The sequence below is a fragment of the Apteryx rowi genome, unplaced genomic scaffold (assembly GCF_003343035.1).
Source record: "Apteryx rowi isolate R43461 unplaced genomic scaffold, aptRow1 scaffold_98, whole genome shotgun sequence".
Taxonomy (NCBI): domain Eukaryota; kingdom Metazoa; phylum Chordata; class Aves; order Apterygiformes; family Apterygidae; genus Apteryx; species Apteryx rowi.
This window is the reverse complement of record NW_020451293.1, coordinates 1,518,781-1,539,561: the sequence shown is the minus strand read 5'-3', so window position 1 is coordinate 1,539,561 and position 20,781 is coordinate 1,518,781. Positions and strand designations below refer to the sequence as shown.

Here is a 20,781-nt window from a genome sequence, read left to right as displayed (position 1 = left end):
GTTGTATTGTGCTCTTTCCTGCCCCGTGGTTCGCAATGATAGTGACCACAGGAGTTCTGTTGCGCTCTCTGAAAACTTATTTTTTCTATAAACCCTCTGAAAATCTCAGTGATTTGGGAGGGAAAATGCTGGGAGCCCAAAGAATTAATGAGTAGATTCCTCYTGGGATTTAAAAAGTTGATAATCTGATGTGTTCTGCACTTTTCCCACTGCTTCTTTGCTTTCTCTGCATCCCTGACTAACAAAGTCTGGCAGATTTCCATTACTTCCTACTGTGCCAGCCACTTCTTAACTTAAGACAGTATCTCAGATGCGCTTTGGTTTCRTCCCTCTTGTTTATTATTAATGCCTTTCTTCATCTTGAGACTGCTCTGCTTCCCAATGGTGTTGCCTGTGCCTTGCTTTTTGCYTTCTGTCTTCCCCTTGCACCGAAGACCCACTTGAGTGCCTTCATCAGCCGCAGCACCGGCTTTCCGGGCTGTGCTCATCTTTGTGCATCTCATGGTTAAACTCTTAGTGTCTCCGAGATGGCAACACAACATACACCAAAGGGGTGCTGCAAATGCCACCGCAGGGCAGTAAACCTTAGTGTCAAACAAGCTGGTGTCCCTGTCCTGGAAGGTGTTTAGGTACCTGGCTTCTACAGACTGCAAATACCTCTGAGGATCAGGCCCAAGTGCCAGATTTTCAACATCTTTAAACACAAAAGTTCAGACAGAACTTAAGTGGCTGAAGCCTTTGCCTTAAGCTCCTTACCTRCTTACCTCCCTGGTGAGGAGAAGACAATTAGTTCATGTGTATTCTGCAGTTTGAAGATGTAAAGCACTAGTTACTTCCTAATTATTATTATCTGTGTAGGATCTTGTTAATCTTTATGTGGATTTAAGAGCTGTTAGCAGATCATCTGGTCATCGAATGTTTGCATTTTTCTCAGAGGCGGCTTAATCTTGTTGGCTTTGTTAACGGAGAAATTCCTGCTACCACTCAGCCCCTTCTTGCACAGGGCATGGTTCAACCCTTTGCCAAGTGTGCTTTCAAGCCACAGAGGAGCCAGCCCCATCCCCAACGTTCCCAGACTCTGGAGTCCCATGATGGCTTTCTGCCTGAGAGCCTAAATTCTCCCAAAGTCCCAAAAAGCAAGCAGTTTTCATTATGATTCAGCAGTGAGATGAATCTCCTGGAACATGTTTTTCACCAAAGTCAAGGCACAGTTGATGGGGGGAGTGGTGGTTTCTTTTATTATACCACTTTTTATTGTACTGCTGTGCCTCAAGTAAGCAAGCTTGCAAGTACATAAACGCTTCTTCAGGTTTGAAATGGAAGCAGCAAATTTCAAAGTGAAATATAGGTTCAGAAGAGCTGCTCTAAAGTTGATCCATTTGAAAGACAAAAGAGTTGGTGTCTCTGGAGCAGAGGTGCTGTGGGATGATCAAATACTGAGCTGCTAAAACTGTCAGACCCTAAGGGACAGCAAAAGAGAGAGAGAGGCAGGTAATTTATCACCTGTAAGCATGGAGTGGTTGGCTGAGGACCATGTTCAGTGCCTCAAAACTAGCATCTTTATTGAGCCCGTGATTTTTAATATCCAGCAGCGTTATGAATGTCAGTTCCTAGATCTTGAGGGTGCTCTTGAAGACTGGGACTAAGAGGTCAGAGAGGGAARGGGTTTGCTGGAAGCATCTTCACAGCAGTGGCTGGATGCTCCTGTCTGCTGCTGGATCTGCCTGGGGCGCCTGCTGCTGTGGTTGGCCCCCATTTCCCAGGAGACGCCTCATGGAGAATTTCATGCTCACTCATGCACATGGAGGAGCCAGGAAGTTTGAAGCTTCTGCTGTTGGAGGTATTTACTGCAGCAAGTGCAGAGATACTATGACAAATTTAACACTTGTAGCTCTGGCACAGTCTGTGTTTGCAGTGTACACATTGCTCTGTGCAACGTTCGCTGCTGACACACTGCCTAGAAAGGCTGGGGGGAGCTCTTTGAAGTCTAGGAAAAGTTCATTTATTTGTTCATTAGTTTTCTTCCATTAGAGGCTGTAAGTATGTATTGATTTTCCATGGAGGTTCAGACTAAAGTGCTGCATGTCAAACCAGGGGGCACGGCTCCCTGCGGGGTTTCGGTAGCACAGCGAGTTTGGAGGTGGTGCTCCGCGGCGTGATCAGTGATGTGTTCTGCCGTTTGTATCCTTGGAGGAGCTTTCGGAAACTGGTGAAGTTAGCCCTGGGGTTTCGAGCCTCTGCCTGGAGGCAAATGGCTGAAGAGCTGTGTCATCTCATGCTTCTAACAGAAAGGACTGCAAACTGCCTTCCAGCCTGGTGTACCACTTGGAGGATAAGCCCTGAACGTGCTGCTGCCAGGCAGCTGCTGTACAGTAAGCTCGGGTACGGCTTTACAACACTTACGCCCTCCCCGTGTAGAGCTGCTCCCGGTGCACCAACGACATGCCTGGTCTCCCAGGGGGCAGAGGGAGCCAGGCTGGATAGCAGGGGCCAGGAAGCTATGTCAGGACAGCCCTTTGCTTGGGCCAGTTCCCTCTGAGAGCAGGGATCGTTTGCCCGGGCAGGGTGTCAGGCTAACACTGCTATACTATTTCCAGTAAGCAGATGCAGGCTTCAAGGTCAGTTACTTGGTTTTCAAGGGAAGAGCTCTCCAGTGCACAGAGGCATGCTCAGTAAGACTGAGGCTTGAGCATGTCCTGCGGGTAGTACTGTGCTTTATATTCATGCTCTATCATATAGGGTGATAACTTCCCCCTAGACAGAAACCCGTAGCTATAATAGTTGACTATTTCACTGCTTGTTCAGCTGTAATCAGAGTTTCTCATTATGATTGTTTGTGACAGTCTGGGATTTCCTGGAGACAGGAGCAGACAGTCCCGCCACTGTCTTCACCTTGCCAGAGAGGCGAGGTGCTTCACAGTGCCTGCCAGGCAGTCTTCTCCCCTGCTCATGGCACTGTGAGCCTCCAGACCAGCTTTTGCAGCTTAGCAAGAAACGGATCCCAGTTCCTCACATCTTCCAAAATGTGCTGGGCTACAGTGGACCTTCAAAGGGCACTAGTGATTTACTGGGATTCATCATTTCTGTGAAAGCGATGTGCCTGCTGAGCCTAGTTGCACCTTAGACAGGATGGCAGGGAGAACAGGGTTTATCATAGCAGAACAAAGAGTTATTGTCTTGATGGCAATATTGGAAATGCAGTTCCAAAAGAAAAGCAAGAAAGATAAGACACAAACTTAAAATATCCCATCTTTGGTGTCACCCAGGGGTTGTCTGGCACATCTCACAGCTACAGAAGGCTAAGATCCAACTCAATCTGTGGCCTTCTCATTCCTGAGTTTCTGTCTCCTGTTTATATTTGAGGCTTTCTGCTTACTGTTAAAGGCAAGTGGCATTTCAAAGTGTAGCTCAAGAATCTTTTTGGCAGGGCTATTTTTAACAGAGATCATTCCCTTATCCAGTTCCCGGTGTGGTCCCATAAAGAGTCGAGCTGTCACATCTGAGCAAGCAGGATGGTGATGGGGGAGCTGCTGAAACTGGTGCAGCTGCCAAGAGAAATGGCCATGGAGCCACAGCTAAGAGAAAGCAGAGGGAAGATGCTCAGGCTGGGCTGCAATCTAATTGCTTTGATGGGTGTTCAGGGCCCTCAGCGTACTGACCTTCCTCCCCAGCTCCTGTCCATCCTCTTCTCCAYGTGGGCTTGGAGCTTTCCCCCAGACAAGTGGTCCTGGCTGAAAGCCTTGAGCAGATACATGTGGAGGAGGCTCTGCAGAGCCATCAGATATCCTGCTGCAAAGATCAGTCCAGCACTCACCCAGCCTTGGAGGGCCAGTAAGCCCCAGCCTGACAAGGTGATGCCAGCAGCTCTTCTCTGCTGCTCCATTGCCTCCTGCATTGGTCATGGTTTCCCTTACAGGGCTGGGTTTCAGGGACGCAGGGAAGCGTGGGGTCCCTAGTCCAGCCTCCCCCAAACCCTGAAGATAAACCTCATTAGTATTTCTGCCTAGGACTATGCAAGACTTTGATGCTTGTGTTGCCGGAGTGGCTCAGCTATACCTGCCCCCTGTGCCCTCTGCAGCCTTACTATCTTSCCAGACTTAGTTTTCTGTGTATGTGAGAGGAGGCGGAGGATCCCTGCACTCGCTAGCACATGCCSCAGCTTTGGAAGAGATGCCAAAACCAATGCTGTGCAAGCAGGGCAGGGTTTTGCATGTTTGGCTTCCTCTGCTCCTGGAGGGAAGGGAAGTCTTATGGTTTTGAGACTCCTCTGTCCTTCCACCTCTGCAGACTTTCCCTGTGAGTCTGCCCAAGAGGATTGGGTCAGGTGTGCAGCAGTAGCCGAGCTTCCTCTGGCCRCCAGCTCTGGCCATCCTCAGGCCCACATTAGTCCCTGCCCTGAATTTTGCCCTGAAAGGGCAAAAGCAGATGGGTCTGTCCATTTGTCGAGAGCTTCTCAAGCAGCAAGGCCTGGGCAGTGTGAAATCAGAAGTGCAGGCGATGTCCTCTCCAGGGAGTGTGTTAACTGCCTGTAAAGAGTAGGCTGAATTGTTCAAGGTGGGCTGATCTTCTCTGATTTCTGCATGACTGAGCTGGGAACAGGCCTGATGAAGCGGCAAAGAGGGATGGGCAGGAGCTGAGCTGAGCTCTCCCACGGCAGAGCCCGACCATCCCTTCTCCCTTGTGCCTCCTCCTTGCTGCTTGCATCAGGGGGGAGCTCTGGCAAAGAAAAATGGGATTCCTGAAAGAAAGATAAAATGCTGTACATTTCCATGAGGAAGGGATTCAATTTGTGTCACACAATTACATTTTCTTCTGCAGTCTGAAATAATTACACAGCAGAGTGTGGTGAGGAGAGTGGCTCAGAAGCAAAGTGATGAGAGTGAATGCTGAAATAAAAGAAGACAAATGCAATCATTAAGATACAATAGGCTGTACTTGCCCCTTAATTAGGCTTTCTCTTTGATTAAGCAGTAATTAAATATTGCTATGCTGAAAGGGKTTTTTTTTTTGTGCCCCACCAAAGCCCTAATGTATTCTTAAGATGTATCTATGAAAAGCAAGTGCAGGCTCCTGCAGGGAGCAGATTGTGGGAGTCAGAGCGGAGCAGCGGTGCAGACTGTCCCTGGGGTACACTGGACGTTGCTCGCCTTTGCTTGCACCCCATCCCAGCAGAAGAAGGTTGTCTGCCAGTTTGCTCCCTGCTCTGCTTTACAAGGAGCAWAGGCTATAAGGCTGCACCTCCTCCCAGGTCGTCACAGGCAGTCCTGTATCTGATGGTGAGCCCATAAGTGTCCATGGAAAAGTCCACTCCAATTGGGCAAACACTGCTGGCAACAAAATGTCTCCAGCATCTTGCAAAAATGTAGAGATTCAAAAGCTACAATGTACCTCAGGAGAAAAGCAGAAGAGAAGGAGGACATCCCAGTGCCCTAGCCCCTTGTAGTGAGTGCCTGAACAGTGCCAAGATGATCCCAGAGGAAGAAGTCCATCAATTCCTGCTAAAATGGATTGATCCCTAGATCTGACCCAAAAGCTGGAGGTCAGTTTAACCATGAGCATGTGAGCAAAGCACAGAGCCAGGAACCAGTGAGATTTCTCAGGGGCACCAAGGACCTCAACAGGCCTTGTACAATGTCCCATTTCTGGCTGTGGCATTTTGATGCTACGGAGGAGAATAACAAAACAAAACTGAAGCTAAGCTAAGTATCAAGGGGTCAGCTCAAACAATTGGGATGTTGCCTTTGCCTGGGTGGCATATTCAAGTTTTGGTCCAGTTATTCCACTGCCATCACATAGGTGGAGTCACCACTTTCCCCATCACTTCCGCCCTCGTTCCTGGCTATGCCTCTCCCTCCTGACCTGGCCACGCTGGGAACAGCTCCTCAGAAGATGACTGCCAGGGTTGCTGCCTTTGCACCTTTGCCCTGCACGCCTGAAGCAGCCATGAAGATCTTGTGCAGTTACATTCCTTTCTTGATCAAGGAGACACCTCTGCCAGCTGCGAGTGCTGAATTCCTTGATTCCCACTGCAGTGCGCCCCTGGGTCCCAAAGTCCACCTGGCTCTCTGACTTCTGGAAAGGCTCAGAGGCAATGGCCACCTTGGCCTGGGAGAAGCAGGGCTTGTGAGGGCTGTAGCGACAGCTTGACCCTCAGGGTGTGCCATCATCTTGTCCCTTTGTACCATGATGTTTGCCCCCTTTTCTAAGCTTTCTATCATATGTGAGGTCAAGTACCATATCCACCACTGGCCATGCAGGTGGGCATTAGCTTTTGGTGACCCTCRCATTCTAGGTGGAAGCCCATGGGTACTGTGGCCCCAAGAGACACAGAGTCTGTCTGTTAGGGAGTGAGAGCTGGGTGGATGGCCAACATCTGCCCCTGCCTGTTCAGCTCTGACCCATGCCTGACTGGTGGCATCGACCAAGCCAAAAAGTTGTCCTCTAGAGAAAGGGCTAACGAGACTGCTGCTCCTCCACCTGAGCTAGCTTTGCAGCCACCTGTGCAGCCTCATTTCCAAACCAGTCCAGTGAAAGACCACCTTTCAAAAAGGTTAAAAGCTCCTTTGGGAACAGCTGGCCAGTCCCAGTCTGTTTCTTCTRTAAGTTTGCCGCCCTGAGCTTTCCGAAGCAACAGATCTACAAAAGAGGAATATGGGAAGAATGACTTTGAACATTTGGCTGTTAGCAGAAAAATGAAAAGATTTTAAATGATGAAACATCAAAAGTGACGCAAATGTCAAGCCCCCTATTCCTGGACATTCCTGCATAGGTAAAAATAGCCCTTTCATGATTCAAAGGGGAAAAGTGCTTCTGATCTATTAACACAGAGCTCCTGCCTTATCCCTGCAGGCTTTCTGCCACTTACAGCCCCAATTGCAAGCTGCTTTTTCCAGGTCATAAAACGACAGCTCTTGCTGAGAATTTCACTAGGCAAGATTGTCCTGTTCTTTTCTGCACAGCATGTACTTTGGGTAATATCTCTGGGAAATTTTTTGTTACTTGTGTACCCAGTATTTTCTGATAACCCAGAAGAAAGATCCTTAAGTGTTATGATTATGCTATTAAACCTTTATTGTATGAAGGAAAACAAATCAGAGCAAAATAGAAGCTGTATGGAGCCAGAGAAGTGTTAAGCTATTGTAGTAATCTGCCTTCGTTATTTAATTTCCTTTAAAACTGAAATACCTGTAAGACTGGAAATGAAAAGAATCTGTGATGCTGGGGTGTTATAGGAGAGAGTTTAAAATAACTATGACGTAGCCATAATCCCTCTCTCAGTGAAGTTACTGAACTTCTGGGGGTTGAAGTCTGTTGGAGTGGACTAGGGTACAGGTAGTTTTAAGCTGGATGGTCGTTCTCTTCTAACTGCTTTTTGAAAGGTGTTCATAACTTTTGAAAAGGTGCAATAGGAGTTTCACAGAACTGCGTGAGAGAAGAGACAGGCAAGTGCGGGCACGCCTGGGCCCTGGAGAAGACCTCCTTCCAAGGTTCTCTCCGATTGCTTTTGCCCTCCAAAGCTCCGTTGTTGCTTGCTGTGTTGCTTGAATTTTTGCTAAGACAAAGTGGCCTAATTAGAAAAAGTGTTCAGGGCTCTGCAGTGAGAGAGAGATACATCCAGAGGGGAAGTCAGCCCATCTCCAGAAAGTATCTATGATAGATGGATGACTCTCCATTGGCTATAGAGAAGACAGAGACATCTAGCTTAGACTAGGTGGCTACCTTTGGACCTCTAAAGGCAGGTGAGATGATTTTCATATGAAGAGACTGCATGGGGAGATCTCGCTGATGCCTGTAGAATTGCCTCCTGTTGCATGGACATGATGGAATAGGAGAAGGGCACTTTGCTGCCTTCGGGCATGGTCCTGGCTCATGGGGTCACAGCCACCAAGGCAATGGGAATAGTGAGGTGGACAACACACAGCCCAGAGCACTGCGTTGGCAGTGCAAGTATAGTTGCTACTTCTCAAGGCCTCCACCTGGAGAATTTCAGCTTGAACAGATTCCTAGGTGCAAAAGCTTGCAGGCATGGTAGAAGGGGAGGCAGTGGAGTGGGAACTGTGTATTCAGACCTTGGTGATGCCAAAAATTGTGCCTTGCTTTTCTTGCTGACATCCTTTTGGGGAGAAATAGGGATGGGTGAGTTAAGGGAGTAGGATGGGGGTAGGTGTGGAGGGAGAAATGGGACTCCTGGAAAGAGTAATTTTAAGAGGAGACTTGAGAGAAGAGTGGAGGTCCTGCTGGCTGGTTCACAGCATAGGAAAAGCGCCACTAACCCTGTAAGATGAAGGCCAGGAAAGGGTGGGGTGTTCCCTCCAACAGGTAGGAAGACTGCTGCAGATACTGCTGCAACCTGATACTCCCCTCCTATGTGTGAAAACGTAGGAGCACAGAGCACTGGGTCATTCAGGGATGGCAGTGCCTGAAGAAAGGAGAACATGTGCTGTTGCCTTTTGTAGGCACTTTGTGGAAGTCACTGCAGCAGGAGGCCATGGAGGCCAACACAGGACGTGTATCTGTACAAGCTAGGAGGAAGCCTCTGAGTTCAGATATGCCTGTGTCTGCTATGCCTGCAGAGCTAGGAAAAGAAATCTCAGCAACCAGGATGGCTCACTGCAAGGAATTGGCTTGAACTCTGCTCTCCTGTGCACACAGACCCTCTTCAAAGTGCTGGGATTTCCAGCTTTGCACCTCCACAGTGCTTGTGAGGAAGTTTGTGCCACACTCTCAGTCATTCTCCCCATTTTTCTGCTGCTTAATAAAAGGGCTCAACTCACACTAAGCAAGCTCCCTCTCCCAAACTGGGCACTGCATCCTCAGCTACAGCATGGAGGCTCAGCTGAGAAACGTCCCTCAGCTGCTTAAGGACCCTAAGCCAGTGAGGGTCCCTGACACACCAGGCATAACCCATGCAGCTTGCAGGGCTGGCAGGACAATTGCAATAGCTTTAGCACTGGGGCCTTTCCCGAAGTCATGGAGACATGCTCTTAGCTGCGGCAACTGTATTCAGCCAAGAGCCCCTTCATAGTTGGACTTCTTTGGAGCACACTCCAAACTGACACCTTTGGACTGACACCTCTCCTTCCAAACATCCTCACTGTGCTTTTCTATGAGCAGAAGTGTCAGGACTACCCTATAAATCTTCATCTTGATAGTCACACTGCTGTTATCACTTGTGCTGCCCTTGCTTGTGGATACAGTCTGATACAACATTGCAGAGATGCTTTTGGAAATACAAAGCCTATTCTGAGGAAGCTCGGACAGGTTTATTACCCAGTTTGGTGATAAATATCTATTCATATGCTGCAGGTATGCCTCTTCCTTTCAGGCCTTGGCAAGATAAACTGTTCTGCGTGGTAACAGCTGCTTCACTTCAGTCCATAACTTTCTACACCTGGTTTTCACAGGCATACCAGACGTAATAAGACATGCAGCTTTTTACCAGCTCCAGCTAGAGGTTAAATCTGAGGGTAACGACAGGAGTGGGACAATCAGTACCTGAGSTATGAGTCGCTGGGGGCTGGGGATGCCCTTCTTCTGAGCAGCAGTTGTGGCAGGAGATAGAGCAGGGTAAGCTGTGTTGTGTTTAATGTTCCTGGGTATTGGGAAGAAGCACTGGGAGCCCATCACCAGCTTCACACAAGATCTGTCTCTCACCTGTGGAGCTACTGAATGAATACTTCTTTGTGGTGACTGCTCTGTTGCATTGCATCTAGGAGGTCTGGACAGCAATGGCTTAGGGAGATGTAATCTGTACAGAAATGGTATAACTCCAATAGGCTCAGTCTGCAGAAGTTCCTGTCTGCAGGAACTGTCTTCACCGATCACCAGAGAACTGTTTGGGGGCAGATGTGTGGTAGTTCTTTGGAAACACGTCAGGGCTGTCATGCTGAGCAACTACTTATTAGGGTTAACCTCCTGGCTTGTGACTTCTTCCTGAGACACATGGGGAAGGAAGTTATACAGCCCAGATGCACTGATTCCCTGGCAAAGAGCTGTTTACTTAAGCCGAGTCCCTAGCTCTGGGTTTTGGAGAAGTTTCTCTCTCTGATTTCTTCCCAGGAAGGAAATCTAAGTCTTGTTTCTTTATATGCCTTCCATTTTTATGAAACATAATTGAAGTCTTTCTGCTAGACTTTATTTTTCCCATTCAGCTTCCAAACACCAGAGCCTGGTGTTCCTGTATGGGGAGCCATCACCTTCCTGGGAAAACCCACTGTGTGCTACCCTTTCCTTGCTGAAAGCTTCTGATGCTGAATTGGATGTCAGATTCACTACATGTCCTGCAGTGTGGACTGTCTCTCCTTGGAAAACCAGAAAGGACTGAGGATCAGTCTCTAGGGTATGTGAAAGGCAGCTCTTTCACCATGCCAGCCCTGTGCAAAGCCACTTGCTTGATGCACCTCTTACATGATGACACTGAGCTTCAAATGTATTAGGTTTTGAAGAGGCCTCTTTTTACAGATGCTGCTTGGTTGTSCTTTCTCACAATGTGGGCAGGAGATTTGTGGCCTATGGGGTGTTCTGAAAACCCCATGCCTGAAATCATGAGATTACACAAAACTAAATTGCTGGCTTTTGCCATGCAGAGGCTGGAGCACAAGATCCAAGTTGCTCAGTAAACTGGAAGTGAAGAAAGCCACTGTAGTGCAAAGTCTCACTCTTTAAATGATACAGATTTCACAAAAAGCTCCTAAGATTTTACAGAGAAGACTCTGAGCCCAAGCTCCTTGGAACAGCAGTATGACGTTTTCCTTCTCTAGGATGTTTTGTGAAGTACCATATCTCTCCCTAGAAAGCATCTCTGAACATTTCCGTTACTCATAAGGCAGATAGGAGTGCAGGAGGTCAGTCCAAGACACACAGAGAGCCATCCTATGGGAATTGCTCCTGGGGACCTGCTAGTCGGTGGAAAGCTTCCTTGCACCTTTGGCAGAAGAGCGTTGTGCCCTCAGACCATCTGGCCAGCTGGCATACTACAAACCCCCAGCCCAGTTCTCTCTCAAGCGATTTGCTTGTAATCGAGTATTGTCGCACTGCAGTTTCAGCCCTTTCCTGAAGATGAATCTGGAATTCGTGGCTCTTAGCTTCCCTCCCTGCTTCTTTGCTGCTTGTCGTGGTGACTAATGAACCTGCGGTGCCAGAGGGGGGCTGCCATGCCACCCAAAACCATATTCAGCTTATCATTTCTTCCCTACCTCACGACAGATATCTGGAGTCTCCCCTTCTTTCCAGGTTACTCCTCAAGCTTTTGAGGGGCACATCTGGAAATGCACATTTCTTCAGGTATCTCAAGCGGACCCTCCAAAATCGAGGCACCTGGAGTTGCACATCATGCTGAAAAATGTCCCTCCATGACTTCCTGGGTGTGGAGTGGCAGTCACCACTGCTCCTGTTGGGGGGGTTCGCTGTTGCTGCGCTGGGAAGCCAGGGATTTACCTCGTCCTGGCATAATCGCCCATGGCTGCCAGGCAAAGGGAGACCACCTACCAGAGAGGTGTCAGACTGCCGCTGATCACAGCCTTTTTATCAGAGCCTCTGGAAAAGACAACTGGAGACAAAGGAAGATCCTCCACAGTAGTAAGTACTGTCAGAGGTGTCCTCTGCCGGAGCCGGCTTCCTTCCCATCCCTCCCATTCCAGTCCTCGTTGCCATGGCTGGATCTTGGCTCTGCGTTTTTCCCTATGAGTTTAACTGAGCAAGTGGGCACAACTTTTTCTCCCTGCCATCACTGGCACCCTCAAGTGTCCTGCGCTGCCACCAGGGTGAAGCTGTAATATGCAGCATTGCAGTTTGTCCTTCCGGTAGGACCACGAGAGACTGCTTCAGCAGGCCCCATCTCCAGGAAGTGCATTTTGGGCACAAAACTTCCCCTGGCAATGTATGCCAAGGAGACACTAGATGCAGGTGGGAAGGATTTCATAGCTAGAGGAAGCACCTGAGCTGAGGAGCTGGTACTGCCCCTGCCCTCTGTGAAAGGCCAGGGATTGCCAGCGCCCCGGGAGCTCGACATCCCTGGGACCATCGTTACGCTGGASTGGCTGGGCTGTTCCATGACCAGCAGTCTGCTTACGGCAGCCTGGTGCCTTTCTAGTACCTCTGCCCTGCTGAGGGTACCTGTGTTTCTTCTTTGAAAGCAATTTGCATTTCCAACAAATAAACCATTTTTCAGGTTAAAAATACAAAGAGCTCTGAGTACCTGAATTTCCTACAGATGTTCCTGAGCTTGGGGAAAATGGCTGTTTTTTGTAGGAACAGCTGTGGGGATGCATGAGCATCTTCTGAGAGCGTGACAGAGTCGCATGCAGACAGCCGGCAGCATGCTGCCTGAAAGACCCTATTTAACACATTTTGCTGAGATGGGTAGTAATTTCTCCCTGACTGTGTTTTTTGATGTGAATTTGTTGCTCTTCTGTAGCACTTCTCTGCAGTTGAGACACCAGTATGTAGGCAGTAGGACGTATGCCCACTCAGTCAAAAAGTTGGCCGTTCCTGGCTATGCCTACTAGCCTGAAATGGCCTGAAACTCAACGCTGGGACCAAGCAGCTCAACCTGTGCCTGTTGTCATTGCTGTCATGCTTCAGGATGTTGTCACTTCTGATTGGTGTCATATAGAATAAGATTTTGAAGGAAATGTACCTGTCTTACCGTCTGGGTGGAACATGCCCTCTCCAGCATGTTCCCTGTTGCCAGCAAGGGTGTCCGAGAAAGGGGCAAACATTGAACAGCTTAGCCTGTCTCTGATGGCTGTGCTCAAGCTGGCATGAGCTGGAGACCCTCTCCCCAGCTTGCTCCTCCGTTCCCCTAGAAGACCTATCCCAGGAGGCTGCTGCTTCTTGTGATCTTTTTGGACCATCAGGGAAAGCATCCCTGAGATCCCAAACATGCCTTGGGGGGATGCATATTTCCACATCCTCATCTGCACATCAGCTGTGAGACAATTTTGATTGTTTAGCATGGAGGTTGATACCATTACTGCTCCAAGCACGTCCTGAACAACATGGTTTTCCCCTTCTCATCAGACCTTCCTTTCTGTAGGATGCACATGGGACTCCTCTGGGCATATTGCTGATGAAGGTGCTCTACTAACAAGGTGCTTTGGCAAGTTATGGCTTTTTTGTTGTTTTTTTGTTTATTTTTAACATGGCATTCCCATGCTGTAAGCTGGGGTTGAGACTGGATAGAGTTGTTCTGCCCTAAACTTCCTTGGCTCTCTCCAGAAAACAGGGGCTCTGCTCCAGCTAGCACAGCCTGCTTGGATATGAGGCATGTTGGGGAACATGCTCCTGAGAATTGATTTACATAGAAAAGCCTCCCTAAACGTGAAGTTGAATGTGTTTTTTCCAGCTTGAGCAAATACTTTGGCAGCTGTAAAGAACTGAGCAAGTCCCAGTCTCTGGCATCCTCTTCCAAAACACACTGCTGCTCAGATTTGGGAGAAAGCCGCATCAATCCAGCGGTTCGGGTAACTTAGCGACAAGCCCGTGCGCACATGCGTGTATGCATGCTCATCCACGTCGCTGCCCGTGGCTTTACGACTTCTACACGTTTGCACGTGCTTGCACTCAGTCGCTCAGGCGCACCCGGGCAGCCGGTCCCTCGTGTTCTGAGGACCCGTGCCAGCGGCTGCATACAGACTGGCACAACCAGAGGGGGAAGAAGGCAGCCTTTTGCGTGCCCGGCTGTCCGTCCCCGCATCTGAAGTTCTCGCATCTCCATGGTAACTCTCTCAATTTCGATGTGTTATTTTTATTCTTGGTTCCTGCCATACCATCAGTCTCCTGGGGGACGGAGCACATTCTTCGCAATGGGAAGGAGGTTATAATCATGCTAACAAACTTCACTGCGCAGCAGGAACTAATGGATCTTCTCGAAAAGTCGCAATCCTCAGCAGTGTTAATTGCTCCATTATCTGAAGTGCAGCAAGCACAACAGAGACCTGTGCAGAGTGACGGTAGCTGGGAATCCCTGTGGGAGTCGAGTCCCCCACTGCATCCCTGAGGCCAGCAACAGGGTCCCTCAGGCTGCGCTGACCAGGAGCACACTGCTGCAGAGCAATGGGTGCTGAAGCCACAGCCTTCAAAGGGAACCCGGTGGCATCACATCCCTGGCAGCAACATGTCCCTGATGAAGGATGAGCTCTGCAATGTGTCTTTTCTTACATRTAATAGTTCGCTGAAAAACATCTTGCTGATCCAAGTATACCATGAAAGCCAACAGGCCCTGATTCTTTTGATTTAGGGGACTTGCTGCCTATCTGTGGAGTAGGACACTGCATTTCCAGARCTGCAGTACTGATCATGGGTAGCGTGGACATCCCAGGACCTGCCCTGGTCACAGTCCCTGGCCTTTGGGAGCYCAGCACCAGATGTGCCTGCCAGCGTGCCCTGAGGCTGCGCCAGCTTGCCAGGACCCTTGCAGTCAGCACAGCAAGCAGGAGCCAGGGGAATTACGCAGACGGCAAATGGGTGACATTTATTCTCTCAAATAGCGTTGGAGAACACAAGGCGTTGTTCCCTCCTACTCCCACTATTCCAAGAGTGCATTCCTGCAGAATGCTCCAACCCCAGTCAAATCCAGTAAAGATCTTTCCTCCCTGCTCTGAATTTGACTCTGGTAAAGATGCCTTTTTAAAGACTCGGAGCTTCAGYGCTCAGAGGGTGTTTCTTTGGCAAGGCATGACCACAGACCATCCAGATCCCAGGACCTACYAACGCCCAGAGGCTGCCAGATGAGCTTGTGTTCTGTTTTCCAAAACCCTGAAAGACTTGGGGTAAAGACCTGGATGCCCAAATCCTGTTCACCCAGCATCTGTGCCCAGGAGCCCAGGTTAGGTGGGATTCCAGAATTTCTGAAAAATCCCTAAGATGGGCTTTTCTGCCCAAGTGGGCAGTGCTGCTCACAATAGTACTTGTTAGACCATGGCAGGAGAAGCCATCAGACTCCTGGAGGAGAAACTTTGAGCTGATGTTCAGGTTGGTGACACAGATGTGTGTGTCCTAAAAGAATGTTGTCAAAAAGAAAAATCTAAGGTTAAACCTCAGCAAATAATCAAAGTCTTGAAAATGAGGAAATGTACAAATAATTCCTCAAATTACCTTACCTCAACCTTTAGTGGTATGAGCCTGTAATAGTTCTCTCATTCCATCATTTATGTGGGAAGCTTAGTTTAGAAAACCCTCACTCACAAACCTGAGAGCTGCAAGGCAGGTCACGTATTATAAGAGACATTATTTTTGGATGTAGGACTTATCCCAAATAATTGAGGAAGAGCTGTAGACAGCAGGTACTGTACCTAGGTGAGCAGCAGTGCCTGAGGGCCAGAAGGGCTCCTTCACAGCCTGCTGCTTTTCACCTCTAGGGGATTGGCGTTAGCATGGTCTTGCACAACCCCAAGAGCTCCCAGCAAAGGAGGAAGCTATGGGAGCCTGGAGAAGCAAGCAGCATTACCATAATGTGTCAGACACAGAGAGCCTGTAGCCACACCACACAGAGGGCACAGGGCAGGGTGGTCGGCAGGGCTCTCCCCAGGCCGGAGATCTCCTGGGCTGTCCGAGCTGCCCCCACACTCCTGAGAACGAATGGGGTATTAATGCAGTTCTGTTTGGCACAGATATTTGTTGCAAGTATTAGAAGCTATGTGGAAAACAGCACTTTGGAGGAACTGGAAGGAACATGGGTCTTGCATATTCTTTTATGGCCTTCTAAGCATCCAGCACAGAAGCATGGTCACTTGGACTTGTGACAGTATCAGCTGGGATGTTAGCCACTTCGATACCATGGTGATTGGCATGAGTAGATGGCGGTATAAAAGCAGGTAACACAATACCACATCGTCCTCTTTAATAAAACACGAAGCAGGGAAGAGTCTCTGCGAAGCCTGGTGCAGGGCATGCTGGCAGGTGCAAAGCCATTCTGGCATCCACAGAAATGAAAGCGGAAGCAGCCGGAGCAGATGAGGGCTGTGCTGACACAGCGAGCCAGCTGCATGCACTAAAGCTTACAGAGGCGAAGGGATTAGCTAAAGAAACCAGCTTAACAGCAGCATTACTTTCTGTTCTTCTTCCRACATCCACTTTCTTGACCCCCCAAGAGTGGCAGTGTTTTCGGTGCAGTCAACACCGGGCAGGACTTGTTCATGTGGATTTGTCCGACCAGGAGACCCCAGCTTTCCTTCCTGAATTCACCTGATTGATTGTTCCTTCCCRTCGCCAAATCCATAGCTTTTAATACACAGTTACTTGTGTGGCAGCCTGCGAAGGAGCAGTCYCCTCATTTCCACGCTACCTTTTTGGCTACTTTTACATGAGGATGAGCCAGAGCTCAGGTGAGGGGGATCTGGAGCTGCTGGGGTTCAGCTGAAGCCGCTTGCTGCTTGGCCTGTGCACGCTGCAGTGTGTCTCCCACTTCCTTGGTCCTCTGTCCACCCTTCTTATTTGCTGAATTAGGATGTTTGGGCTAATCCTAAATCAGCCCTAAGTGAAAGAAGCAGCCTCCTCCCCTTGTTGAGGGAATGGGAGAAGGTTTTCCAAGTGCCATGCCATGCAGGTGCCAGCTGAGGGCAGTTTTGTGTGTGCACTTGGCTGGTGTTTAGCAAACCTGCAGCAAAAGGCACGTTTAGGCTGTGCCGTGTACCCCATTGGAAAAACGTTGAAGGTATTTCAGTGTGGTCAGCAAGAAACCTAGTCTACCATAAAACCTTCCTGAGAATAACAAGAGGTCACAAACAAAACATAAATGACTTTCATGTTGCTCCAAATGGCAATTTTGTCTTTTCATCCTCAGTCAAGATGGGAGAAAAATGCAAAAATCTTGCACATTTTCAAAGCACARCAAATTTGGTTCACACCTTGCTCCCCTAGGTGGTCTGCCCAAGTCACCCCACCCACTGGGTGCCCCAGGAACTCTGGTCCATGTGCAGCCTCCCAGGTGTTGCCTGCAGCATGAGATGAGGTTTTATTTTGGTGAGATCTGCTTGAGGCATTGCTTTGAAAAACCTTTTCTTTGATGCATGGAAAACCTGTTCCTGTTTCTCCAGGAGTTGAAACCTCTCAAAGATTTGAGGGCAGCCAAGGCATGTTGTCAAAAGTCCCTTTTGACTGTTGTCAAAAATTCTTGCCAGAGGGAGTGTCGGCCTTGCCGAAAGTTCTTGGCCTTACTGGGGTGGGGGACAAGCTTGTGGAAAGCTTGACCAGTGGAGAAGTGATGTACCTGGTTTGTAGCGGGATATCATTTCTCCTCTGAGCCCCAGAGGAAGTGAAATTCCCCTTGGCCCTGTTGTACGAAGCTCCCAAACTTCAGGCTAATGTTTCCTTTCTCTGTTTTGCAGAAAAACGAATGGCTGTGTTTGAACTGCCAAACTCAGAGACTGCTAGAAGGGAGCCTGGGAGACCCTGCCCCAATGCCACTGCCTGCCCCAAAGCAACCGCCAACGGGCTCCCCACGACACCAACCGTCAGGAAGCGGCCAGCAGCAAAGAGTGCCGGCGCCGGCCGCCGCACCRCAGGCAGAGCCGGCAGCTCCCCCCRACAGGCACCCTTCGCCCGCGAGGAATCTCAGGGCTCCAGAGCAGAGCAGGACCCCAAGCACTGCCCAGGAGAAGAAGTCCCCTGCTCCAGCAGAAGAAAAGCCACTGCCGAAACTTCCCACCGAGCCTTCCAAAGTTCCTGAAAGTGCAAYGCCAAAAGGGAAAAGCATGGCAACAAAACCAGAGGTGGAAAGCAAGGAGAGTCGGGCGCCCACCGAGGCTCAGAGGGTGAAGGAGCAGGAGGTGAGTGCCCTGTCCTTATCCTCAGACACAAGTATAGAGCCCCAAATGTGCCAAGATTTGGATCTCCTCCTTGCTTTGAGGAGGAGTCCAGGCTTGGCTGCTCACTGCAGTCTCTTAAGCGTCTTCAGGGTATCACATCCTGCGCAGAGCTGGTCTTATGTGGAACCCCCATTTCATGCAGGTGGCAATATTCAGATACCTGGGGTTTATTCCAAATCAGAGTAAAAACCATTTTATTGAATCTGTTAGTCTTGTGAAAAAGCTTTTTAGGAAACAGAACACTTTTGTTTCAGAATTGCTAATAATTTCAAATGCTATATAGCAGCACACTAACATTTCTACTATTTTTATTACAATGACGTTAATTTGGGCATAATACAATAGCTCAGATAGTCTTTTGCCTCTTGTTTTAAAATAATAAAGGGCAGATGAATCTTGTCATGAAATGAAAAAATTGTTTCAGTCAAAACATTTCTCGCTTATGCTGCAGGAAGGGGTCTTTTGCAAGCTCTYTGTTCCACCTTTTTTTTTTAAATTCAACACTATTTGGGGAAATGCTCAAGATGCAATTGAGGCTGGAGGCAAGGGCCCTGGACAGAGACCCCAGTGCTTCCTGGCAGTGCGGTGAGATCCCTGCCAGCCAGGGAGCATTGCTTCTAGCCAGCTGCATGGTCAGCAGGAAGGGAGCACCGGATGCTCCACAAACCCAAACTGCCAGTGCAGCCCTCAGAGGAAAAGGCTCCTCACGCTGAAGTTTGCTGATGCTTCTTAAATTGAATAACGCCTAGGGTGTCTCCCTGCTGGTGGGGTCTCCAGCACTGCAGGTAGCACTCAGGGCAGGATGCAACAGCACTTTACACACTCCTTGGAGCGGCTCCAAGTCCTGCCTCAGTGCTACTACACTCACCTAAYTGTAACATCAATTAAACCGGCATGTTTATTTTTACTGGCATCTAACAAGGATCCTGGGGACTGCCTTGATTCTTAAGGCTGGTTTGCAGGGCTGTCAATCATGGAAATTAAATTTCATTAAAAGGCTGCTGTCCCCAGTGGATGCTGCCAGTGAACTTCCTGTCTTCTTGGTGTTCCTGGTGCTTTGCCAGACTGTCTGGGGGTCTGATGCACAGCAGTCGAGATCTTCAGCCTCTCACCTTGCAAGACAACAAGACTGTTCCCTTCCCAAATCCAATCTAATTATAGGTTCTTACAGTTCTATTTGAGGATTAAAAAGTTCAGCACTGAGTCCGTGCTTGCTGCAAACCTTCCCAAGCCCTGGGGATGAGCACAGCACTCTGTGGAGCAGCAAAGGAATTTCTCAAATGATCTTTTGGTGCTTTGTGGGGGTTGGGGAGAATAAGGTAGGGCTTGTGTTACTGGCAAAATACCACCGTCGGGTCCATTGGGTAGCACTCATGTGGGTGGAGAGCACTGTGTGACCGGACGGAGGCATCAGAAACTGTGAGTAGAGGTACCCACTGGCCAGGGACCACTCCAGCCCTGATGGCTTGCTCCTTCCAAGAGCTGCTGCCTCTGTGCAACAGTCCCCAGGAGGGGAAAGTCCRTGCTCTACCCTGGGCTGAGGTGGCTGTGGCTCGGGTCTGGCTATGCTGGTGAATGAGCRCTCCTGCCAAAGCGGGGGTACTGTCCCCTGCAGTATGGATGAGCATCCAGAAGGGATCATAATCCCCGACAGTTTTGGTGTGGGGCCCAAGGCAGCGCTTGTATTCTGTCTCCCGTTTGGAGGGAGTTAGCACAGGAACCTCTGCACCCCCTGCCCTGGATCGGGGCTGGTTTGTGCCTGTGGAAGAGCAAGCACAAAGCCCTGCACCTTGAACTCCTCTGCTGAGTTCAGGGCTTGGAGCCATAAATATCCCAAGATTTTCAGCAAGGGCTCAGCTGCTTTTGGAGTCTTGTGGATCTCTAAATAAGTGGATAGTCAAAAATCAATATTATCATTAGACAACCTTCTAGTATTAATTATAAGCAGAGATAATGCTGATGGAGCTCAGTTTCTGAAACAAATTTATAAATCCAATGTGTAGCTCCTTTTCCCACTCTGATAATCTCTCTAATACCATTAGATGCCCAGTTAGACTGTGTTAAACAATTCCTACACTCCAGAGAACATTTGTTTTTACATCAGCTGCTTTTAGCATAATCTGTAATGCACTTTTATCAGTGGTCATACAAATTGCTTAAAAGCCATTAGTAGGGCCTAGGAGGCATCTAGCCTTTGTGCTGGGCTGGATTCAAAATTAAGCATGTGCGGATATTYGAGCATGCCAACACCCAGAGCCTGCTTGCATGTCCCCAGTCAGCCAGCAAGGTTTTGTCTTGGCCACATTCCTGGGTAGTTACATGCTCGTCCAGTACCTGATTTGCCTGGACACCTGGATATCTCCCTGCCACGCTAAATTGGAAACATTTCCCTTAATATGGGGGAAGCATATGCAAATTACCATGGGTGTGATATCTCTGATGCCTTGCTAAACAATACCCATCTCAAGGTACAGAGCTCATTCAACCAAATTCCCCATAACTCAGCAGGGCTGGTTTTCCACACTCCCAAAGAGCAGAGCCCAGGGAAAGATGCCTCCAGCAGCCTTCAAACCTTCTATTTACTCACAAGGTGACTATTTCCATGGCACCACCTCCCTGAGAAGCACAGGGAGCAACTTTTGGAGTTGAYGGGCCTTGGGCAAAGCAGATGGCATCCTTAGAGCGGGGAAGGCTGCCAGCACATACAGCATGGGAGGCGGAGGCACACAGCACAGATCTCTTTGCCTGGGTTTGCCRGAAATGTTGGCTCTGATACTGTGCCATGTCTCACCAAGCAGATTTGTGTGGCAGCTTAGTCTTAGAGGCCACAGCAGAAATGGGGCTCTGAGCTTCTCTTTGTGAGCATTTAACCTCTAAAAGAAAACATTGAAGGGGAATACTACAAATACTAGGTATCCGATGAGTGCCTTGTGAAACAGCAGAGAGTTAGAGCCAGGAGGAACTGCTGAAAGCA

The 20,781-nt window shown here is 49.0% G+C and overlaps 1 protein-coding gene across 1 annotated transcript in view; it reads left to right on the top strand.

The window, feature by feature from the left end:
* The window catches only part of BSN (bassoon presynaptic cytomatrix protein), a 134,858-nt gene that overhangs the window by 94,574 nt on the left and 19,503 nt on the right, over nucleotides 1-20,781 (top strand). The window contains exon 4 of the mRNA XM_026055035.1: nucleotides 17,328-17,768. Within this exon, the coding sequence (XP_025910820.1) occupies nucleotides 17,328-17,768 (441 nt within the window). The remainder of the gene's footprint in view (nucleotides 1-17,327; nucleotides 17,769-20,781) is intronic.